The sequence below is a fragment of the Cetorhinus maximus genome, chromosome 8 (genome assembly GCF_964194155.1).
Source record: "Cetorhinus maximus chromosome 8, sCetMax3.hap1.1, whole genome shotgun sequence".
NCBI classification, from domain to species: domain Eukaryota; kingdom Metazoa; phylum Chordata; class Chondrichthyes; order Lamniformes; family Cetorhinidae; genus Cetorhinus; species Cetorhinus maximus.
In genome coordinates this window covers 109388298-109414118 of record NC_135886.1, presented here as the reverse complement: position 1 = coordinate 109414118, position 25821 = coordinate 109388298, and the positions used below count along the sequence as shown (strand labels likewise).

At 43.8% G+C, this 25821-nt stretch overlaps 1 protein-coding gene and 1 pseudogene across 2 annotated transcripts in view; both read right to left on the bottom strand.

Moving 5' to 3' along the window:
• The window catches only part of arhgap20b (Rho GTPase activating protein 20b), a 119579-nt gene that overhangs the window by 49788 nt on the left and 43970 nt on the right, over positions 1 to 25821 (bottom strand). For both annotated transcript variants that reach the window (XM_078547428.1, XM_078547427.1), the window contains exons 2-3: positions 12148 to 12233; positions 2690 to 2860 (exon numbers count right to left, since the gene is read on the bottom strand). In XM_078547428.1, coding sequence (XP_078403554.1) covers positions 2690 to 2860; positions 12148 to 12230 — 254 coding nt within the window. In that variant the 5' untranslated portion in view covers positions 12231 to 12233. The remainder of the gene's footprint in view (positions 1 to 2689; positions 2861 to 12147; positions 12234 to 25821) is intronic.
• On the bottom strand, positions 24313 to 25690 carry LOC144684043 (rho GTPase-activating protein 11A-like; annotated as a pseudogene).

The window sequence follows — 25821 nt, the reverse complement described above, 5'->3', positions numbered from 1 at the left end:
GGGAGACTGCAGCCAAGAATTAAATTATTTACCGTTTTAGATGAGCCAATATATTAGAGAGAAAGGAGCCACACAGAGGGTGCTGGAGAATTATCTTTTATTATATGGTTGTGATACTGTGGTGACTTTCATTGTGATCTTTATGGGTTAAGTTATGCCGTGATAGTATAAGCTTAAAAAAAAAGTTTGTATCATTTTTTGCATTCCTCATTATGCTGTATGCAACATTAAACAAAAATGTTGGCAAGAAACTTACCAAATGAATAAGATAGACCGCCAGGGTAAGATTCCCTTTGCTTGTTAGATTAGTAATTATATAAATTGAGTTACACAATACATTCAATTCCTTTTTCCACCTTACCTTTCATAGAATAAGAAATTGGGAATTTTAGGCTATGAGAGTCAGCAACTATGTAGATAGGTAACCAATGATAACTTTTTAAAATGTATAACATTTTTTATCCTTTCTTGGGATGTGAACAGCACTGGCAGGGCCAGCATTTGTTGCCAATCCCTAATTACCCTTGAGAAGGTGATACTAAGCTGCCTTCTTGAACCGCTGCAATTTATTTGGTGTAGATACACCCAGGGCAGGATTTTTACTCCACCCCACCATCTGAAGAGTTAGCAGGGAACACATCCCCGCCACTACCAGCTGCCCCGCAGCATTTAAAGCTTTAAGGAGCTTTAAGATGCCTAAAGGTAGGACATCCGTCCTTCACTCAGGACAAAGTTCCGCCTCAGAGAGTTGTCAGCCAATCAGATTGGCTGGCAGCTGTGTAGTCCCTGCAGCGCCAGCAGCAGCAGTGCCAGGACTGGGACTACAAGCAATACCCAGATTGTAAGTCCCAGAGTCTGGGACCAGGTTCATGTAGGCAGTCTCACAGTGGGGAAGGGAGGTGAGGCCCAGGGAAGTGGGGAGAGAGGGGTAGGGGCCTTGATGGAGGGGCCAGCAGGGGGCAGAATAATCATGAGGGACAGACCTTCTGGGATTCACCCAATGTGGAAAGGAGGCTGTTAAGGTAGGCGAATCCTCCCCTATTCTCGTCCAAGGCCCAAGCATGGTGCCTTGCCAGGCTTCCCCCACCACTGAACTCTTCCCACTAGCATCAACATTGAGGTTGGGTGGGAAACGGCCCTTAACTGGTTATTAATTGCCCAAGTGGGGTAAGGGCCAGCTGGGCCAGCCTAGGTCTTACCTGTCCCCCATAAAATTGAGGACAGGCTGGAACAGATAGGAGGACAGTAGGAAGGCCAATTGGGGAAGTTTACAGCAACAGGCGGTGAACCATAAAATTCAGCATCCACAGGGCTGTTAGGAAAGGATGAAAGAGCTGAATTCCAGAGGTGAGGTGAGAGTGATTGTCCTTGACATCTAAGCCGCATTTGACTAACTGTGGCATCAAGGAGCCCTAGCAAAATGAAGCCAATAGAAATGAGGGGAAAATCTCTACTAGTCAGTACCCATAGCACAAAGGAGGTTGATTGTGGTTTTTAGAGGTCAATCATCTCAGTCCCAGGATAGCACTACAGAGTTCCTCATGGTAGTGTCCTAATCCCAACCATCTTCATCAATGACCTTCCCTCCAACATAAAGCCAAAAGTTGGAATGCTCACGAATGATCACATAGTGTCCAATACCATTCACAACTCTTCTGACACTAAACCAGTCCATATCCACATGCAGCAAGACCTGGACAACATTCCGGCTTGGGCTGATAAGTGGAAAAAGACATTCGCACCACACAAGTGGCAGGAATGACCATCACCAACAAAAGAGAATCCAACCATCTGCCCTTGGCCTTCAATGATTTTACCATCACTGAGGTTCCCACCATCAACATCCTGGGGGTTACCATTGACTAGAAACTTAACTGGATCAACAATATAAATACTGTGGCTGTAATGGCAGGTCAGAGTTTGGAATCCTGCCGCAAATAACTCATCTCCTGACTCCCCCAAAATCTGTCCACCATTGACAAGGCACAAATCAGGTGTGTGATAGAATAGTCTCCACTTGACCGAATGAGTGCAACTCCAATAACATGTAAGAGGCGCGACACCATTTGGGACAAAGCAGCCACCCTAATTGATATCCCATCCATCACCTTAAATAGTCACTCCCTCCACCACCTGAGCACAATGGCAGCAGTGCATACTATCTACAAGATGCACTGCAGTGACAAACCAAGGTTTCTTCGACAGCATCTTCCAAACCTGCAACTTCTATCACTTAAAAAGCCAAGTTCCCCTCCAATTCACGCACCATCCTTACTTGGAATAATATTGTTGTTCCTTCACTGTCACTGGTCAAAATCCTGAAACTCCCTTCCTAACAGTACTGTGGGTGTATCTATACCACGTGAACTGCAGTGGTTCAAGATGGTGGCTCACTACCACCTTCTCAAGGGCAGTTAGGAATGGGCGATACATGCTGGTCTTGCCAGCATGCTTACATTCCTGGAAAGAATTTTTTTTTAAATCTGAGGTCTGCGTATACTCACCAACAGTGTATGAGCTGGAGACTGTCTTGTAACAGAGGAAGAATTACAATAGTTAAGATTATCGCAGTTTGCTGCAAGGTGAAAAGTTCAACAGAGGAGAAACTGACAATAACTTACCTTAAGTAGAGCAAAAATACATTATTTCTAATTCATAACCTCTCAAATTATGTGCATGCAATGCTTACTTTGATTTTGTAATCACCAAGACATCACTAAAGAGGAAGAGATGGCGTTCCTGTGTCTGCAATCCTGTTGTGAGCTGGACTCGTTCATCCATGATAAAGGCTGTAGTAGGGCTGCTGAAGGCTCGAACAAGTGACTTGCTGTCAGGAGACGTAGGGGGAATCAGTCCATCTCTGTGCAGAGAAACAAGTTGTCAAAAAGGGTCCAAATTGTGGGAAAGTGAATGATATTAATTATAAACATTTGTTCTTAAGGATTTTTGGCGCTTGTCAAGTTATACATTAAGAAAGTGTGATATACCTTTTTATCTTACGGCCTACTCAGTGTTTGCCTTGTAAAATGCCTTGGATTGTTTTATTACATGCATTATAAATGTAAATTGTTGTATTACTCACTAACATTTTTCTGGGTTGCAATCCTATCCCCATCTTACTTGAAGCCAACTCTTAGGAATGCTGCATCACAACGTCATTGCCTGTATCTGTGATTTGCCACATAATAAGCACCTGATTTTAATCATGATACTATAGACAGTAACCAAGTAGAATGAAGGCACTTGCCCACAGGAGGAGTGAAAAATAATGATAGGACTATACTATGAATTAGATTCAATTAATCAATACTGAGTAATCACACTCACCTGTATGTAAAATTAGAAATTTAACACAGATGTTTAGTGGGTAATGCATTTCCTACAATACAACAATGACTACATTTCAAAAATACTTCATTGGTTGTAAAGAGCTTTGAGATATCTGGTGATCGTGAAAAGCACTATATTCTTGGGAGTCTTTTTGATCTTCTCAAATTAGCATTAAGAACAAATTTCTAAAGAAAATAGTTGATTCAGATTTAACTACCACCTTTAAATGAGAGTGGATTGATATTTATTGAGAAGGGGAGTGGAAGGTTATAGGATATTAATAAGACTGCTTGGTTTTGTTTCAAAGGAAGGAAGGGAAGGAATTAGTGTTCCTTAAAATAGAACATCAGTGGGTGTTGGTAGTGTAGTAAGGGGAGGTTGGGTTGAATTTTATGATAGAAGATGAATCCTGAAAGGGCCAGATTTGAGTTAAATGATCTTTTTCAGTCCAGGCTGCTCCAATTCTTAAAATGATGGAAGACCTGAGTGGGAGCTTTTGCTTTGCATTTAACTAGCTCTATTCATGCTTCACACAGACGTTAGGATAATCCATGGAAAATGCTCCATTCCTCCTACATTAAAATCCTTCACTTTAGAATGCATTTCTCCTCAACAGTTTAACCTCGCGGATTGAAACTGTCAGTGGGTTAACAAAAAATACAGCACCCATTTGTCAAAGCTTTTCTGAAAGCTCTCCTTAAAAATGTCTATTGGGCTGAGTGACAGGGGAAGATTAAATAGCTCCCCGGTTCTGTACTTGGCACATCAGCCATATCAACACTTTTAGAATATAGCACTTGTACTGTCGCAGTAAGGTCACATCCCTATGTGCATTTACCTCACATACAAGTTTTCAAACATTATCAGCTTTAAACTTCCAAAGGGTGCATAAGCTCATGGAATTCACCCATTTCAATTACTATTGGAATATGGCAAATGACTGACAGGCTTGATGGGATGATTGTCATCTCCATTATAAATCAAGCTGCCTTAAAATTAAAAACAAAAATAATGCAAACCAGCAGGTCTCAGGTTTGATTTGTGCTTTATGGTGGGTTATTAGATCTCACCTGGGGCAGTAGCTGGGGTGTTACAGTTGGACATGGGAGGGAGAAAACATGCCACAATCTTACGTGTTTTTATGTTTTTTCCAGAAGCACCTGCTGGAAAGTGAGTTAGTGTACCCATCATGATACGATAATCATGATATGATGATATGATCAGTGGGGTTGGATATGATGCCCTTTGATTGAACAGCCTGTTCATGAAGAGGTATTAATGTCTATAATGTTATTAGAAAATTATTTTCTTTAAATAGAGTTCTAGTGGGGTCTGTGTCTATGTATATGTCTGTTTGTGTCTTAATTGGATTAAAGATAGCTAGTCTGGTTGCTTTGATGTATAGTAGTTTTGAAATGTTAATTAGGTAAGTGTAAAGAGGGTAGAAGGTAAAGTGTAAATTTGCATTGTTGAAAGAAACCACTCAAGACTGCAGGTGAAATCTTACACCTAGCTAGAAGATGCCAAGCAACATGTTTATTTTTTTCAGCTAATAAAATTGGTAGGATGAAAGGATGTTATTGTTAGAAGAGGTAAAGTTAAAAGCCTAGTGATTAAATGGAAAATTTACATTCAAAGAGAAAGAACGTATAAAGGAGAAAGGAGATTGTAAGGTAGAAGCATTTTAAGATCCAACAAATGTGAGAAACTCCAGCCTGTAAGCCTCAACTCTGTTTGCAAGGACCCAGGGATAAAAGAAACTCATTTTGAATGTGACCGTCCAGGGTGTACTTTGCCAGGTGTCTGTTTAAATCTATGAGATTTACTATTGCCTTAACGGGGGTGCAACTTACAGTCAGATTAATTAAGGGATTTTTATAGTTATTATAGTAGTAATTTTGTAGACGTATGTTTGTGCTTACAATCTTACTTGTATTAATAAATGTTTAATTTAGTTTTATAAAAACCTTTTGAGACTCGGTGGTCTTATTACTACTGAATTCAAAGCCTGCATCTCAAAACATACAAATTGCAAAAATGGGTTATGACAGTTGTTTCAAGTTTCCCTCTAGGATTTGAACAACTCAGCCTTTACCATCGGCTGTGTTATAATATACCTGCCAAAATCTAGAACCATAGAATTATAGAATAGTATAGCACAAAAGAAGCCATTTGGCACACTGAGCCTGTGTTGGCTGTATTGAAGAGTAATCCAGTTAGTTCCACTTCTTTGTTCTTTCCCTATATCCCTGGATTTTTTTATCCTTCAAACAGTTACACATTCCCTTTTGAAAGCTACTATTGATTTTTTTTCCAACCAGGCTCTGCATCCCAAATACTAACCACTTATTGTGTAAAAATGTTTTTCCACATGTAGCCTCTTTCACCAATCACCTTAAATCTGTACCCTCTGTTTATCAACTCTTCAGCCATCAGAAACTGTTTCTCTTTCCAATACATAATAGTTGTAGATAAGAACATAAAAAACATATGAATAATGGCCCGGCCTTGAGCAAAGGAGCAGACAGTGGCTTGCGCATGTGGAATCAAACCCCAGCAGGCGTCAATGAATTGAGGACAAAAAGGGGAGGCAGGAATGAATAGTATTTGAGCTTGGAAAGAAAAATGCATTAAGTGGACTAATGAGGCAAAATAAAATAAGCCTTCAATTTTCATGGCGTACTGCCAGTTATGGAGTTCTTGTGGTGTAATGAGTAGTGTCCCTGCCTCTGAGCTAGAAGTTCTGGGTTCAAGTCCCACTCTAGGACTTGATGGCCAATGAAGGTGTGTTCAATACATGGCCAGACAGGTTGGGTATCAACATGTAAATTCTTCCAATATATGCCAGTGATAAGAGCAGGAGAGACTTCTAGTCAGGCATGTGATGGGAAGATAATTGCAGCCTCTACAATTGCTATTCATGTAAAATTGCATATTGTCACAGCAATAGTTGGCACAGGAATGGTTGCTGTAGACCAGATTGGTGCCAACAGCGTGGGGTTTGATCCCTGTTCTGGCTGGAGTAGATTTTGAACCTGCATCCTTGCCCTGCCTGTGATGGAAGTTGTGGTGCTGTGGATTGGAGCTGCCTTTGGGTTGTAGAATGAAGAAGACTGCTATGTTATGAAAGGCTAAACTTTTTTTTTGGTAACAGTTTTTGTACAAAATTTGAACCAGTTTTTTTTAAATTAACAGTATTTGGGTAAAATGCCAGATCTTGTAAAAGTTAGTGATTACCAATAATGGCTCTTTCAGTTTCCCCGTGCGTCAGTATAGCATCAAATCACTGACAGTGAGAGGCTGAACCTGCTTTTAGGTTGCATAAATTCTGGCTTCTGTAAACAAACCAGGAGCAAGAAAATTTCACTAATGCTCTTGTAGACTAAGCCAAACTGACAACAATTAATTACGAAGCAATATATCAAAGCAGCTGTTTAGATTTTTCAGTCGTAGTTTCCAGGATGGAGAGAAGGTTTGTGCAGCCATTTGCCAAATAAAGGCAAGAATTTCTGAGAAAGCGGTGATGACTGAAAGCTCACTCTAAGCTTCAGCTGCTGGGAACGCTGCAGTGCTACTGGGCATGTGCAGTACATTCCACAGGGAGCAGGGGCTCTGAGATTGATGCATTTTATAGCCAGGGGACAGTTTCATGTAAACTGCACCGCCAATGAAGTACAGATTTCAATTATGCTACGTACGCACACAATCCTGTTGCTATATACATTATAGCGATTGTCTATGCATACATATGGCTAGGCAGAATACTGGACTGATATTAGGTAACTACATGGGTATCAATTGGTTCTTTATGGGGAAAAGCTCTCTAAAGGATAATTAGAATACAATATCAACCTTAAACAGTTCAAAAAACTATTTTTATGTCAAAAGATGACAGCCAATTGAAATTTATCTCATAGGTAACATGATTAGCCAGGTAACATACAAATATGTATTTTGTTTTTATGAGTAATCAAAACACTCACTTGAATCATAGGACCCACTTTGCCTCTAATAAGTATTTTAAAAGATTTTAAGAATAAAACAAAAATAACTGCTCTAGGAATGAGTATCTCAGTAAAGGCCCATGATAGAATATATGTTGTTCCCCTATATTGTCCTTATAACTCTTTGCTTGCTGCTTTCCTGAAGGCATAGGGCTGGATTATACGCTGAGGGCAGGTGCCCTGCACCCCGGTGTAAATTTTGGGGGTGAACCTGCCTACACTTGACCTGCTTAGTCTGCTTTAAATTTTCAGGTGACGGCCCTTTAATTAGTCTGAGGTGAGGCATCAGTCTGTCTTCAGGGAGAAGTCCTGCCTCACTGAGCTGCCAGCCAATCAGAGGCCAACAGCTCTGTGCCACACCAGAATTGGTGGCCATTGTCGGTATTGCGGAAGGCCCAAGAGGAAGCAGAACCATGGACGCTCCCAAACCCAGGTCAGTCCCAGAATCTCAATGCGGCCAAGTTGGCAGGCCCCAGTGAGGATGTGTGACGGAATGCTGGACAGGTTCAGAGGGGAGGGTGGATGTGGGGAGGCAAAACTGAAGAGATGTGGGGTCGGAAGGTGGGGTTTCTGATTGACACACGGGGCTCAGGAAGGAAGCATTCCTCCCCCACTTTCACTGCAGCAGCCGGACTGCACATTGGGTGCAGGCCTCTCCCGCTGCCCATTAAATCGGAGCAGCAACAGGAGAAGGCTCAATTGGGCCACAGGTAGGCAGACCACCTGAAGCCTCCCCTCAATCCGTAACATTGTGGGGGGAAGGGTACGGGTGGCCCGATGTCATAGCGTCCTAATTTACAGGGGTTCAACTGCCTGTTCTCCTGCCCCAGGTGGCCTGTAAAATTCAGCCCACTGGCTCCCTCACTGGAGTATGGTTCCATGGGGAACTGACACCCTGCAGTACACCATCCCAGTACAGCTTTTCCACATGCAAGCTATGTGACTTTGAAATGTAGTGCAGCTGGGCCTAAATCATTTCTCATCTGACATTTTCAGATACAAACGTTGCAGTAGGATGTTAACTATGGCAATCAGATCTGAGAATATGACCGACTTTATTTCTTTCCTTAATGCAGGAGTGATGTGCTAATTGTTGTTTCCCTAGTACAGCCCTCTGAGAGCAACTGATTTAGCAGCAACAAAAGCTTGCATTTATAACACATAACTCATAAAGTAAATGCTACAAGGTGCTTCGCAGAAGAGAAAAAGAGGGTGGAGAGGAATGGATACCAATTAATATTAGGAAAAGAGTTACCCTATATGACCAAAAACATAGCACAGAGATAGATTTTAAGGAGGATTTGATGGTGGAAATAGGAGTGGGAAGATAAAAGGGTTTAGGATGCCATGCTGAAACAGATGAAGGCTCTTTCATAAATGGCCAGGTCTTTCCTGATTGATAAGTCTCAGAGACAGAGGTCCCAAAACCTGCCATGACAGCTGTAAACTCAGCCAGCACTTTGGTATGTTGCAATCCAACCTTAGAGCAGTGTCCCTGGGATGGGAGGCTGAGGCCCCGATTTTCACTCGTGAGTGGGGAGCGCGAGTTGTGAAATTGCCTGGCTTGCCACAGCCGCCTGGGGAGAAAATCCCCCAAATGGCATAATTTTCAGTCTGGGGCAGAGTAGGGGGGAGCTGCAGGATGGAACCAAGCATGCCACCCCCCCGAACGCAGGTTGGAGGTGACCACAGGGGCTGCCGATTGCCGAGAGGGCTACTTAAAAGGCTCACCTCGGTTCTCTAGGACTTCATTTTGTTAAATTTAGGTCCTCTAGTCCACACCCCTCACACTCCATCAACCCCCCCACAAATTCCGTACTCCACCTCCATGCCCCCATGCCAACTTGATGTCAACATATGCCCCCATCCACTCCCATGGCCCCTTATAGACTCCATGTCAACTTAATGCTAACTTATGCCAACCCCATCACCTTGCCCTTACACCTTCTGTGCAGTTCATCTAATATCTACCACGGACAGACCTCAAGAGCTATGTTGAGATGAAATAAAGGTCGAAATATCTATTCATACGGCCTCCTGGACTCAATATGGTTGTATTATCCTAACTTAGAAAGATCTTTGTCTGGTGATGCGCCACTTTGAGGTTATTAATATTGAACAATAAAAAACCTGAGGTTGACTTAAACCCTTGAAAAGAGCAAACAGTATCGTAAGCAATTTAGATTACTTATTTTAAATCAGTTAACTCTTCCTACAATATTGGTTAAATCAGGAAGTTAGTCTGGAATTACTTGAAACTATTCAAGCTTCCTGAACAATATGTTAAGGTCCACTATGTCAAAACATTATATACCTTTAGAAATACAGTCAGCCAACAGAATGCAATCAAAAGCTATGTAAATGTACTTTCAGTAGTATTTATCTGATTTGTTTATTTTTGAGTGATTTGAGTGGGTCCAATTGATGTAGGTCAATCACACAGATGTTTAAAGGTATATAGATTAAAATTGTGTTGCACAATATTAGTAAAGTAGACTTTACCATATGTGTGTGTGAAATTCCTCTGCTCAATATTTGAACAAGTGTTAATCAATCTTTAAACGGGCAGCTCACTTCTTTAAGATTGCATAGGAATTTAAGATGAATGTGATATCTAATACCACATGATGTGATTTCATTCACTTAAATCAGGAAAATTGTCCTGTTAGTATTATTTTCAAATGGAGCAACTACTGTTTCCCAGATTTTTACTGCCTGGCGCATATGTCCGATGAATTTGCAATAGTAAAGTCACATGTTTCCTGTAAAACAGTATTTTTAATTACATAAAAATTATCAGTATTTAAATAGGATATTTGCTGTTGGGGATCAATTTCTTTAAAATTGTTGTAGCGAAATACATCTTATCATTCCTTGGATTACTTTGAATCCTTTGTCCAAAAGAGGAATATTTATTACTTTATGTCAGTTGGATTTTCATCAATGTAGAATTAACTTTCATAAATTTGATTTAGAAGACTCTATGCTTTTTAGAAGTTTTGTTTTATCTAGTTCAGGACAGCAAGAATAGGGGATGAACTAATAGTGGCCTGATCTTCAGCCCACATCTTCAGTTTCCTGCTAAAGTTTAATTTTGCATCATTAAGTCTCACAAGCTAGACCTTTCCTGATCAAATTCCTGTTTTTTTATCCCAGAATTTCCAGCACAAAAACAGGCCATTTTACCCAACAATTCTATGCCCTACACAAGCCTGCTACCATTCTATTTACTTAATCTCATCCTTTATGCTGTTTATGCTGACTTGGCCAGATAATATTTACCCCAGCTAAAGAGAGAAAAATCAGTTTGTGTTACTCATTTAGCGACCTTTACTGGCAAGTGCACATGTGTGAATGTCAGGTGAGGAGATCAATATCAAATAACCCTGGTTCTCTACACAGCTGCTGCCTGACCTGAAAATGCTGAGTGTTTCCAGCATTTTCTGTTTTGTTTACGTTAAAATGGCCTTGATTTATTTATGAAGATTTTGCATTCGGTTGAGGTACTGGAGGTCCGCTTGCCATCTGTAGAGTCATTGTCCAACATGAATAAGTGTCATCAGGACAGAAAGGGAGAAAATTGGGGCCAAAGTAAAATTCATTTTTGCAGTTAGTTTTCAAAATATTTTGCAGCCACCTGTGTAAATTTAGCATCTCTCCTACAGTCAATAATGGGGTTCTGCTTAATGAGTAGGCAGAACTGGAGAAAATAATTATAATAAGTAGTTCATACAGAATTGTTGTAGTGCACAATTGTAATCTGCTAACATTCAAATCGGCACCTGGTTTAAAATCCTCAAAGGTCACAGCTGGTCAGTCAACATCTCAAAGAGAAAACCTGGTTAATATTTCAGGTTCAGATGTAGCAGGCCTGCTTTCACTTGCAGCTTGATTTATTTCGCGCTTGCAGTTTTCTGTGAAATTTTTTATGGCCAGAATTTTACGCTCCCGCTCTTTGGGTTTTTAGGCAGGGGCCAGGGGGAGCATTAAATCGAAGGATGGGATTCCCTCCAGGTTCCTGCCCACCCTGACCACACAGTGATTTTACGCTGGGGCGGGCAAGGCCTCGGACAGGCAGCCCACCCTTGCTCCGACTGAGGCCCTTAAGTGGCCAAGGGCGGTTTCCTGCCCAGCCTCAATTTTAAGTCTGGCAGGAGGATTGAATTTGGGTGCAGGAAGGCTGAAATCGACAGAGTTACATCTTGAGCAGGAAGGGGGATGGGCATCTCAATCAGGAGCCCCCTTTCGAAGTCGGGCGTTACCCCGCGCCTCGGCCCCCCCACCATCGCTGTGGTCCGATGGCCTCCGGACCTGCCTCCCGACCCCACTCCCCAGCCTCTTCTGAGACCCTGATCGCCCCCTTCATGACCTCCCCCACCCCCAACCCCGCGTCCCCAGGCCTTCCCTGCCCTACCTGCCCTGGGACCCCTTGAACTTACCTGGGCCTCTGGTACCCGGATTTAGGCTCCGGCCTCCTCCTGCATTTCTCCTTCTGTCACTGCAGCGCTATCACTGTAGGGGTTGGAGAGCTGCTGGTCAATCAGATTGAGGCAGGGTTTCCTCCCAAGTGAGGGCGGAAGTCCCACCTGCAGCTCATTCGAGCGTGAAATGGCTGTGGGGCACTCGGATTTGGCGGGGATATATTCCCCACCGACTCTTCGGATGGTGGGAAGCAAGACCCGCCATCTGAAAAACTCAGGCCCATGTGTTTTATCTGGCATTCTGCACCATTGACTCAATTACATCAGTAAAATCGCTCAGATATTTTCCAGAATTTAATAGAATTTAATTATTAAGAAAATAAAGCTCTGACCTGGATGGGGTTCTTGTTTTGCTGAGTGCTTTACTAATTGCCATAGTGGGTGCCGAGCGTCTCCTTTCTACTGCAGGTTTCATCCTCTGCGTGAGAAAAGAATAACAGTAATTACATTTGCTCAGCTTTTTAAGATTCAATTTGTAGTTCACAATATAAAATCCCTGCACTATACTTCTTCTCATTCTATCAAGCTTATCCTAAATCCAGTAATTTTTAAGAAATTGAAAATGCTGCAATTTATAAATCGAAGCAGGAAAATGTAGAATCATTCTATGAAGTATATGGTACAGTACATTTCCTTTCAACATACAATTAATGTACTGGCTATCTGGTGGGTGATTATCAACCTAAAGTGTTAACTCTATGGGCGGAAATTTCCGTGCCTGTTGGTGTCAGGCGTGCTCGGCAGTGTGAGCGGACAATATGGTGAGAGGACCAGAAATTGGTTTCACGACATCGTGAAACCGGATTGCGATTGTCCGCTAAGCCCATCGATGGCGGGGCCGCATTTCCCGCCATCAGATGTTGGAAACCTCATTGTAATACATCTGCATATCATCATAAGGCCAGCTTGCCAGCTTGCCATTCCCCTCTCCCGCTGGATCGTCCGAGCACATCAGCATGATCGCACACCAACATATTTCACAATAGCATAAGGCATGCACTTGGCAGGCTGCACTTTGAGGGGAACTCGAAGGTAAGTGTGCAGTAACGTTGTGCAGTGTTCGCCCGGGTCACCTGTCGGACTTCAAGGTTGAGGCACTTTGAGGTGGGGGTGGGGCGTTTGGGGCAAGGGCTGCCCTGCGATTGAGGCGCATTGGAGGGGGGAGGCAAGAACTGTCCTGCAGTTGAAGGTGGTGCACAAGAACATGCGGGGTGGGGGAGAGGAAAGCAGCCACGTATTCGAGAAACCTTGTATAAAGTGACCATTCCTCTGCAGCAGATACTGTTCAGACACAGCTACATTGACATGCATTGAGTCAGGCCTTTAGTTTATCTGCCCACTAAAGCACCGCAGAGGCATGAAATGCCACTAAGTGCTCCAGAGCTTTTCACCCCTCGGGCACAGACTGCAAACTAATGAGCGTTTTAGTGGACTGCAGAACAATTATATGACTGGGCACATTGTGCAATCTCCTTGCTAAAGCCATGGAGCAGTCACTGGTGGAGGCACTCACAGCCCCTTGCAATGTCATCATCCTGGTATGGACCAGTCTCCCCCATGGTTCAAGCTAACAGTGCAGCCTTGCAGCGCGGGTTAGGAGAATGTCTGCGCCTGAGCTGAGAGCACAGCAGGCAATCCAATGGGCAAAGCTGCTGCCAATCAGTCAAGTGGAGTGGGGCGGAGGTGGGTGGGGTTTCGGGCAGCCATGCGGCGCACTAATCTCTGGCCATCCAAGTGGTGGCCAGCATTCTCTGGGATGCATTAACGGGCCTTCAGGCTTAACCAAGAGAGGTTCTTAGTACACCCGTGCTAACCCACAGCTCTCTGTTTCATCTTGCCAGAGGAGTACATCAAGATCATGGAGCCTGGTGAACTAGCTGTATGCCTCGTGGCATACAGAGAGCAGAGACAACGGAGAAGGGAGCAATGGAGGCTCCTGGCTGCACAGAGGGAGGAGCAGCACCCTCTGGAAGAAAGGGTGGCTGGGGCTCCCGCACACGTTGCTGAAGAGCAACAGTGAGCCGTCGCTGGTCGGCACCTAGCTAGACCCAGGGTCCATAGATGCCACCTTTCATTCCCGCAGATGACTGATAACCAGTGTCGCTGAAGACTGCGCATGTCTAGGGAACTGGTCGGTCACATCTGCCAGCTACTGTAGGATTTGGTGCCATGGGGACACGGAGGGCATCCACTACCAGTGGCCATGAAAGTGACTGTGGCACTGAATTTTTATGCCAATGACTCCTTTCAGGGCTCCACAGGTGACCTCTGTGGGATATCACAAGCCTCCACGCACAAATACATCCATGAGCTCATGGATGCCATCTTTGCGAGGGCACACAACTTTGTGCATTTCGCCCAGGACCAAGAGAGCCAGAGTGTAAGAGCGATTGGATTTGCCCAGATCACGGGTTTCCCACAGGGTGCCATCGACTGCACTCGCGTGGGGCTCAGATCTCCGTCACAACATGCGGCCAACTCTGTCGACCGCAAGGGCTTCTATTCGCTGAATGTGCAGCTGGTATGCAACCACCACAAACACATCCTGCAGGTCTGAGCACAGTTTCCAGGGAGTATCCACAATCCCTACATTCTCAGTCAATCGCAGACCCCTGGCGTCTTCCAGAGTCCACAGAGGTTACAGGGTTGGCTTCCTAGGGGACAAGGGCTACCCACAGAGGATGTGGCTGATGACACCCGTCCAGCGGCCTCAGACTGCAGCAGAGCAAAGGTATAACGAGCCTCATGCTGCAGCTCACAACTTGGTGAGGCAAACCATCTGCTGGTGAATGCTGAAAATGAGTTTCCGGTGCCTGGATCAGTCTGGTGGAGCCCTGCAATATAGTCCACAGAGGGTGTCATGCATCATCGTCGCCTGTTGTGCCCTTTACATCCTTGCGCTGCAACAGGAAGAGGAGATCACTGAGGAGCAGGCCTCCTCCAATGGTGGGGACAACGACGAGGTTGAGGGTGAGGAGATCCTTGAAGGTGACGGTGACAGCGATGAGGTCCTCGCGCTGGCCAGACGAGGCTGGCGCACTCGGGAGGCGCAATATGCAGTGAGGATGATGACGACATGCAATGAGGTGACACCATGGATCCTAACATAGCATCTATAAATTTTTGACTGCAGTCTGGCTTAAGCCAGCACACATACCATCTGTGATAATGCTCCTGTCACTGAGACGCAGTGGAGGCCCTAATAGTCGCTCGATTGCAGGAGGATGATGACAACATGCAGTGAGGACACTCCATAGATCTTCACATAGCCTCTGAGAATGTCTGACTCCTGTCAGGCCAAGGGCAGCTCACTTGTGCTTTGTGATCAGGGTCATATGATGGAGACGGAGCCATGAAACTTCAAAAGCACCTGATCCTTTGTCTGCCTTCAGCACCTGACCCCTTCAGGAGCACAGCATCACTGGTCACAGATGCTGAAGGTGCTGAGAGCACACAGGAACTCTGACACCTGCCCATGACATCCTGGCAGCAATGACAAACACAGTCGATATGCAGGCATCACTAACAAGGGAGTGAGGCCGGACCATCACTTTGGTCTGAAGGCTGCACAAAGCACAGGGAACGGGCCCTGGACTGAGACACCTGCCTTTATCTTGTGCAGAAAAGTTTCACATCTGAGTGACACAAACACTGCTCATCAGAACAAGGAGCCATAGGCAGGGACACATTCTTGGGAGTTTATTTACAATAGTAAATATTATGTACAAGTAATTAATACCCATGCCCAAGCTGTGCAAACTACATCTTCTTAACTTTCCTAACCCTGCTGCTACGTCTTGGTGCTGCCCAGACATCCACAGTGGAGGTGGAGGCAGCCTGCTGACTGCTATGTCTGTGATGACCTCGGCAGGCGTCCTCTGGAGAGCCAAGGCCTGGAGGGCCCTGATCTTCTTTCGAGCTCCTGCTCTGTGGTAGTGGCACCCTCCTCATCCTGTGGAGCTGGAGCTGCCGAGATCAAAGGAAGAGGAGATTCGAATGGATCAGACATTCCCAGAGACACGTGGATAGATGGCCCTGGGGTGTGCACCTGCTGATCCTCCTCCCTATTGGTGCCTGAGGGCCCCTGGTGGACTCCTTGAGGAGAAGGGGTAGCTGCAATGAGATCAGGCTGCCCAAAACCCCTCTCATGTACACACTGTTGGAGGCCAATTATGGTATCGCTGATGGAGTTCAGCCCGCGTAGCAGTACAGGAGCAACATTCTGGACCACGGTCTTCATGGCAGCTGCCATCCTACTTGTGTTGACCTCAGTGCATTGGCATGCCAGCGTTATCACCTCAGTCTGAAGGTGGACAGACTCCTCATCGTGCCTTGCAATCTGAGGAGTGCAGTGGACATCCCTCCCTGATGTTCCCAAGCTTGCCTTTACAGCTCCAGCAACTGTGACATGACTGAGTCCAGAGGCTCATCATGTGACTCGGAATCAGCAAATTTCTGGCCTCCAGCAGTTCTCGGAGTTCCGGACATGGGGGGGGGGGTCCCTGCCACCACCTGCTGTGGATCAGAAAGTGTGATGTGCTCACCAGATTGTAATCCCAAGGCTACTCTAAAGCTAGGTCCACCAAGATGTGTGTCTCTGCATTTGTGGAGGGTGTGGGTGAGTGTTGTGACAGGCCTTCAGGGAGGGTTTCTGTGGATTTCTCTTCTGAGCTTCCCTCAGGTCTCTCCTGGCTGTTTCCCAGATGTTGTCATGACACACTGGGGATAGTGTGCTGTAATATCAAGCCCCACTGTTCCTTGAGCCATGACAAATGGGAAAAGTTTGATCAAACCACCAGATTGCCCCAATTCTACCTAACTGTTTAATTTAGGTTAACAGAATACGAGCACCAGGTTTGTAAACTTAATAAGTAAATAACTGTTTAATGAACAAATTGTCTTTAACTAGTGGCAAAGGAAAGAAATATAAACTGCTAACTTCTAACTCTATAACTTAAAATCTACCTGTGCTTAAACCTCTATGCAGAAGCACACACACACATACAAGCCACACAAAACATGGATTTTAAGGGTGAGATAAAACAGTTCAATAGCACCAATCCGGGGTACAGGTTTAGATGGGTTGATTTTGATTGATGTCTTCCAAACTCCTTGCAGTTTGTTATTAATGACACAAGGTGGTTTCTCAGCACTTTCAGTCTGTGGTTCACTGGTTGAAAAACATGTTTTTCAATGTCTCTACTGATGATTTTTCCCCTTTTCCTCTTGTCAGGGGTTTTCAGAGAAAGCAGGTTACAGAGATGTGAGGGATAGCCAGCTAGCTACATTGGCAGAATTACTGGAATCTTGCAAACACAGGAGAGAGAGGTTTTAGGTCTTCTCTCTTTGCAGGCTAGGAACTGTACTCCCTGCACTGTTACCACATAAAACCCTGGTCACCTGGTCAGGAGCCAATTAAAATGCTGTCGTCAGGCAGTTCCCCTTAGTCCAGGGCTCCTTTCTGGCACCAGCCTGTTTTTTTATGGCACACCCTGTTCCAGAATAGCAACATTGTTAATATTCCTCATCCTATTCAAATGAAGCGGCAAGGTGGTGGCGTGGTGGGCAAATGAGAGCCCACCCACCAGGGAAACGCGTATTTCCTACGAATGCATAATTAATGCGGCAGGTTTGGGATGATACAGCCTGAGAGCCGCCATTGCAGCCAGCAGGTAAAATGTCATTTTTCCCACCTGCTACTGCACTTAGTGTAAATCTGGGACGATTCCACCCTATTTCTTTCTCCACAGATGCTGTCTGACCTGCATTTCTGCAACATTTCTGGGGTGTTTTTGCTTATTCATGGGATATGGACATCACTGGCAAAGCCAGCATTTATAGCCAGCCTTCATTGCTCTTCTGAAGTTTTTGGTAAGCCACCTTCTTGAACCACTAAATGTGGTGTAGGAATGCTCACATTGCTGTTATGGAAGGAATTCCAGGATTTGACCCAGTGGCAGTAAAAGAACACTGATTATATTCCCAAGTCAGGAGGATGTGCGATTTGGAAGGAAACTTGCAGGTGGTGGAGTTCCCATGCACAGGCTGTGTTTGTTCTTCTAGGTGGTAGACATCACGGGTTTGGAGGTGCTGTTGAAGGAGTTTTGGCGAATCACTGCAGTGATGGTAGATGGTAACCACTACTACGACCATGCACCAGTGATGGAAGGAGTGAACGTTTAAAGTAGTGGATGCTGATTAAGCAAGCTGCTTTGTTCTGGTTGCTGTTGAGCTTCTTGAGTGTTTTTGGAGCTGCACTCACTCAGGAAAATTTTCATTTCAGGTTTCCAGCATTTTGCTTTTGATTGATTGATTATCAATTCTTTTAATCCTTATGCACTTAAAGTAAACTGATTTAAAGACTATAGTTTGTAGTCTTTGGTAGTGATGGGAGAAAAAAAGGGACGTTCAAAGTTCAAAGACATGGGCTCCTTTGTTCAATCTGTGGGTTAACATTCATCAGTGATTGGTGCTAAAACACCTTTGTTTCTGTGTGGCAGTCCCAGGACTTACAGGAAATTTAAGTCTAACTCAACTAGCTTTCCTTCAACTACAATCTATACCAAATTGTTCACCAACAAATAACTACACAATAAATTCAAGGAATATAGTACACAGAGAAAGCTTAATCCAAAACATCAGAAACAGTACAGTATTCACAGCTATGTCAATAGCAGTTCCTCACTTCTTCACCAACATTCTGATGTCTTTTGTGATCTCTTATGTGGTCTGTATATGTTGAACCTTGGCTCAGAGGTAGCAGTCTTTGGAGTCAGGAGATGTGAACTCAATTCCGGAGATTTGAGCACATAATCTAGGCTGAAACTTCACTGAGTTAGTCTTTCTAGCAATTGAGAGGTCGGCCTGACATCAGCAGGAAATGCGTGTCGTCAGCACAAGCTGCTAGTAGGACTTCCCCTAAATTTTACGGGCGGCAGGCAATTGCCATCCTATTAAACGTGATAGCCCAACCCCAAGAATTGCCGACCCAATCCTGGGACTGGTAAAAAAATCAGCCTCTTGTCTGTACCCTCAGTGGAATGTTTAAAAGACCCTTTGACATTAATTGAAGGAGAGTAGGGTGTCCTCTCTAACATTTTTCCCTCAACTAACACTTAAAGAGCAGATGATCTGGTTTGCAGGGTCTCTGCTGTGCACAAATGCTGTGTTTCTTACATTCCAACTGTGGCTAGATTTTGTAATTATTCATTGGCTGTAAAGCCCTTAGGGATGTCCTGAGGTCATGAAAGACACTGTACAAATGCAAGTTCTTTCTTTCCTTCCTTACTTACTATTTCAATGCATCTTTTTTTGTCTATATCTTTAGTATAAACAGAATATAAGTGGGGACTCAATGCATGCAATATTTATCTAATGGACTGCTGATGTCTATCCTTCATGTACACTTTGGTTAAGTGGAGTGGACGTTACTGTAAATCATCTGTCTCACTCTACTTCAAGCTACAAACATCTAACGCTACTATATGATATACAATGTCTGAATGGTACCCATTAACCAAGAGACACTGAAACTTTGAATCTCAATTGACTCTCTCGCATCTAGCAAGAGTTCCAAACAGGAAGTCATAATTTTCCAGCTGAGGATCGTGACCTCCCAAAAGCCTGGAGAGTGTTCTGACCGCTCTGGCAGATTTCTTGCTTGTTCCAGTGAGAAAGCAAGAGACAACAATGGGGACAGGACTATCCCAGTAGTCATAGAGTTAATGCAAGTCCTTTATTAAAAGTGTAGGCCCTCTTGTTTTCATAGGTGTTTTCACTTTTGGGAGGAAGTTGGAGTTGTCCTGCTTCCATATATAGAAGTTTCTTACATGCTTTTTGATCTCTATTAAGATCAAGGATGAAAATACTTGAAAATTTCATAGCCAGGAGACTATGAAAAGGCAAAGAAATGTATAAAAAATGAAGGAGTGTACATTAATACCATGTGACCATCTCCTATGGTCCCTGAGACAGACATAGCATGTTGCTTTTAGCAATTGCTATAAGCGAATGTCTCAAATGAGACATATATATATATATGTTTATATTTCTTTGCTAGGATACTGCAAATATTGACAGTTTGCCTGTTTTTATGATCTTTTTGCTGCTGGGAGTTTCAGACTGAGTGTTGCAAGATCTACATTACTGGGCTGCCAGTCTTGACAGATATCTATCTGCCAGTTATAATAACTTTTTTTTATGTTCAATTTTCTTACCTCCTCAGCATGTTTGGTTACTGACTGTTCTTTGTAAAACTGTCAAAATAGTTACTACTCATAGCTAATAATTTTGTCCTGGCAAATAAAATTAGACCTTGGGAGGGTTTCGACTATACTGCATATACTGATTAATTATAAACGTATTGAAATTGCAATTCTAGTCAGTAAAAATCCTTCCACCAGTTATGAAATTGAAAGTTGATACATACTTTTTACCTTAGTAAGAAGGAAAAATTGGTGCTCTCCCCACGCTGACAGACTATTGAACTACAGTGGTCATCACAGCTGAGCTTGTTTGTGTTGTCACCCATTGTCCACACAGTTGGATCTTTCAGCAGAGGTATCTGGATAACATTCAGGACGAAGAAACCTGCTTGATTTTTATCTTTCAATATGTTTCCAATTGCACTGCTTCGGTCTCAGCAGAAACCCACAAACTCAGATGTCGGAAGACTGAACATGGGACATTCTGAATTTGAATGCCTATGTGCATTAATGGTAAAGTCAAAAGGGGACCCTCTTGTAATACCTTTTTAATAGACTTGATAAAGGAAAACTTTCTGAAAAATCTAGAAGAGGTGTGGTCAGATTCTGAGAGCACCTTTTCATATACCAGAGAGGCTGGCAAGGCTCTGGAAGCAGTAAGAAAGAAGAATCAAAATGGTTGTACCTTCATAATGTCTGATCATGTTGTCGAAATGTTTCAACGAGCTTTGTGAATTAATCACTCCTGGTGTAGAGGCCATTGCAATGTTGTTATGACCGGGTAAGGAGGAGTGAGCTGGCTCACCTTGTTTTCAGCCCTCTTGGTTCTAACCTTTAGAACCTTCACAACGAAGGTTCTAAAATTACTTTTCACCGTAAATGCCTTTTCTAATCCAAATGTATTTAATGTTTAATAAGGAGCCAATCAAACCAGGTTTTCTTGAGTCAAGGAAGAGTATGTCATGACAACATAAACAAAAACCCACAGGGGTGTGAAGCTTGAACGAAATCTTGATCCTTAGAGTCCAACCAGAATCCTTCAGTCATTTCAAAAGTTCCATGGTCATAGTTCTAATTTAATCCTTTATTTGCTGAAAAGCAGTTGGCAGAGTGTTTGAAAACCACTGTAAATACACCATTGGAAGTCCTTAAACAACCTTATTGTAAAAGATTGATGATTCTTACCCCTATTCAGATAGTTAACTCCAGGACGTTCTTTCTCATGCCAAACACAACAGGATGAACACAGTTCACTCAGTTTGGACTTCTCCAGCTCACCCCTCCTCCCCTGGTCATAACAACATTGCAATGGCCTCTACACCAGAAGTGACATATACAATCATTTAAATAGGCATAAGACATAGGGACAGGGGTAGACCATTTTATCCCTTGAGCCTCTTCTGTCACTTAGTGAGATTATGGCTGACCTTTGACTTAACTCCTTATACACACCCTAATAACTTTTTTAAAAATTTGTTCTTTCAAGGGATGTATGTGCTGTTGGCTAGGCCAGCATTTATTACCCATCCCTAGTTGCCCTTGAGAAGGTGGTGGTGAGCTGCCTTCTCTAACTGCTGCAGTCCAGTGGGTAGGTACACCCACAGTGCTGTTAGGAAGAGAGTTCCAGGATTTTGACCAAGTGACAGTGAAGGAACGATGATATATTTCCAAGTCAAGATGGTGAATAGTTTGAGGTCAACATGCAGGTGGTGGTGATCCCATGTATCTGCTGTCCTGTCCTTCTAGGTGATAGAAATTATGGGTTGGAAGCTGCTGACGAAGGAGCCCTGGTAAGTTTCTACAATGCATCTTGTAGATGATATACATTGCTGCCACTTTGCGTCAGTGATGGAGGGAGTGAATGTTTAAGATGCCAGTCATGTGGGCTGCTTTGTCCTGGATTCTATCAAGCTTCTTGAGTGCCATTGGAGCTGCACTCATCCAGACAACTGGAGAGTATTCCATCACACTCCTGACTTGTGACTTGTAGATGGTGGACAGGCTTTGGGGAGTCAGGAGGTGTGTTACTCTCCACAGATTTCCCAGACTCTAACCTGCTCATGTAGTGACAGTATTTATATGGCTAGTCCAGTTTAGTTTCTGGTCAATGGTAACCCCCAGGATGTTGATAATTACCATTGACAAGAAACTGAATTGGACCAGCCATATACACACTGTAGCAATTTGGTACAATTGCCTTTGGTTAACAAAAATCCATCAATCTCAGATTTAAAATTAATGATTGATCTAGCATCAATTGCCATTTGCAGAAGAGAGTTCAAACTTTCCATGTAGAAGTGTTTCCTAACATTACTCCCGAAAGGTCTGGCTCTAATTTTCACACCATGGCCCCCTAATCCTAGACTCCCCAAACTGTGGAAATAGGCTTGGTAGCAGGAAACTATCAATTCCCCTTAATATCTTGAAAACCTTGATCAAGTACACCTTAATGTTCTAAATTCCAGGGAATACAATCCAGTTTGTACAATCTCGTCTTGTAATTTAACCCTTGGAGTCATTCTGGCAAATCTACAGTGCACTCTCCACAAGGCAAATATATCCTTCCTAAGGTCTGGTGCCTAGAACTGCTCACAGCGCTCCAGGTGCAGTCTAACCAGGGCTTTGTATAGGTGTAGTGTAACCTCTACCCCCACCTGCCTCCCCCCACCCCACCAGTATTAAAATCCTTTAAAGACCACTGTTAGAGGCCAGCTTTCCACTATTCTTTTTGCTTAAGTTCTGGACCTGTTCATGACATTTTAATGATTTACCTAGACACACAAATCATTTTGGACCTCCACTATTTCTAGCTTTTCCCCATTTAGAATGTATTCTGTTCTATCATTTTTAGATCCAAAGTGGATATCCGCAATTTCTATATTTTAAAACGTATGGGGAGAATTTTCTCCCCAATGGGGAAGTTGTGCAGGGGCAGGTGTGGGCGGGAGCGCAGCCAATCGGCGCCCCCAATCAGCTGGGCCATTTTACGTGGACGGGCCAATTTCGCGCACGCGCACAAGAGAGCGCAGAAATCTCCCTGAGGCACAGAGGACAAACTGTCACATGAGCTGGGACATGTCCATCGATTTTATTAAAAATGTTTCAAACATTTTAAAAACGTTCACGAAACCTCATCCCGCCTGTGGATGAGGTTGCATGAAAAATGCGAAGGCTGCCTGGTCTCTTTGCCTGCCCACCAACCTTAAGGTTGGTTGGGCAGTTCAGTTAATTGCTTTATTGGCTTTTTAAATGGCCTTAAGAGGCCTTTGACAGTTCAGCCAACTCAGCTGCCCGCCCGCTGAACTGAAAATCTAAGTGACATGCGGTGACGTCGGGACACACGCCGGACATCACTGCGTGTCATTTTACGCCTTGGTGAGTGGGCCCCGCCCCCATTCGCCGAGCCAAAGATTCTACCCATATACACCAAATTAAGATGTTATTCCCAAATAATGCAAGGGAAGTTGTGTCGGCCTTATGAGGACCAAACCTTCTCAAAATCTTGTAGCAAAAACCTAATTGTTTATAATGCAAAGTGAATTTCAATTCTATGTAATTAAACTAAAGGGAAAAAAACTATGAAATACAGAGTTAATTTTTATAATGCCTTTGGATACAAGAATGCTAAGGAACCTTCTCTGAAAGTAAGAAGCATTATACCCTAGATAGTGTGTACTGGCTGGTGATTGGACCATGGAACGCGCATTCTGAGCCACTTGATCCTATTTTCACTCAACATCAGTACACGGTGGTCAGTAACGGGAATACTGACCAATTTTTCCCCTCCTAACCCTAATATTATAAGGCAAAATATAAACTGTCCTGAATGAGATCAGTTAACTTAACAGACCAAGAATTCAATGGAAGATTGACTGGTCTTTGTGACTCAGTTAAACACTGGTGTAGATTCCGCGGCAACACCCACAACTGGCGATCAGGCGGGCAGCAGAATCCACCTATCAGGTGGATGGGAGGCCCAATCTATTTTGAGGGCTGGGCCATGTTCACATAGAACTAATGGCCTTTGGTGGTCTGCAACTTGGAAGAAGTTAGATTGGGAAAAGATCCTTCCTCTGGATGGAGGGGGCCCAATGTGGCAGCAGACTAAGTTGTGGAGCCTGGAGGAGAAGTGTATGCAGTTTGGAGTAGTGAAGCTTGCTGTATCTTCGCTGAGATAATTGAAGGGTTACAAGGAATATGTAAACATCTTGCTCGTGGAAGCCACCAGCCTCGCCTTTTCTGATACTCATAACTTCTGGGCTACTGATTTCTGTTTATCCTGGTTTAGAGCAATTATGTTGGATGCAGAACTGCAGCTCTATTTTCATCTTGCTGATCCAAATTATTAATGCAATTTAGATTACTGCTCATGCCAAGTGTCATGTTAATGTCTGTTGAGCAGGAATCTATTTTGGCATTTTTAAGCTTTGATTCAGAAACTTGTTGCGATGGCAATTCAAAGCATGAACATTTTTGATCTGATGGAGCTCCAGGTGGGCTATCAGGTTTCTGAGGGGCAGCCTCATTTTAAGCCTGCTGGAGAAGCAAGTCATTATTACAAAAATTATTCACAGTTGAAGGTTTATGGTCTTCAATAAATGAACACAGGTCACTTCCTGATTCAGAAAATGCTGTTTTAATTTTCAACATGTTTCTCCAATCACAGTGTTTATATCGTCACTTAAAGAATCTCTGCTCTTTCTGCCTTCAATTTTGTGAGCTGCACACTCGTTCTAGCAATCCAGGTTGTAATTGATAACTTCTGGAATTTAGGCAACACTCTAATGGGGTTCCCATATCCGGGTGGCTACAAATTACTTGGGACTCTGTAGGACTGGTACCATTCCAAGATATTCGAAGAGTATCTTTATTGCACACTGGAGTGATTTACTTATGCACTTTGAGCCCTTTGTATCTCTGTGCCTTAAAACTGGGGTAAATGAGAGATCTTCCACTGAGAACCAATTGTAGTTGTGAATGTCATGCTGATTTGCATGTCATCCACCAATGTTATCTGATCCATTTGGAACTGGGCCTTCAGAGGGTTAAGTATTTTGTTTTTTCCAAGGCTAAATATTAAGTGCAAGGACGTGCAGACCATTTCTTCTCGATTAAACTTGGGAGAAAAGCAACTAGTCTTTCCAGACTTCATCCTCGCTATTCCTTTGTCTTTTACTTTTCAACCGATTAGCTGATGCAGTTGATTGAAATGTAACACGTCCAGCAGAGAGGGACAGAGAGTCCTGCAATGACTCCAGTGACACTTGAGGACGACATTCAGCAAAAATACAATGTGCCTTGTAATAAACATTATTGATGATGGGCCAGGATTTTCTGTGCCCATTGGCGTCTGGTGTGTTCAGTGGCATGAGCAGACATATGGCAAGAAGGCCAAAAATCGGTTTCATGACATGGTGAAGCCAGTTTGCGATCATCCGCTCAGCCCGTCGATGGTGGACCGCGTTCCCTCCATCGGATGTCGGGAACCTCATTGTAATACGTCAGCATATCATTATAAGACCAGCCCGCCAGACTCATCACCCCACCCCGCTGGATCATCCACCCACTGTTTCATAACAGCATATATAAGGCGTGCACTTGGCGGGCTGCACTTTGCTCGGGACCTCAAAGTTTGTTTGCTTACATTGCTTCGGTCAGCACTCGCAGTCATCAGCGCCAGGCTTCACAGACAGCACCACATCACTCTTAGAGGGCTCACAGGCAGGTCTCTACCTACCAGACCAACCATATGTGTGTGGTTTTTCTATGGCTGCAAGGCTAGGGCTTGCTTGGGGGAAGGGG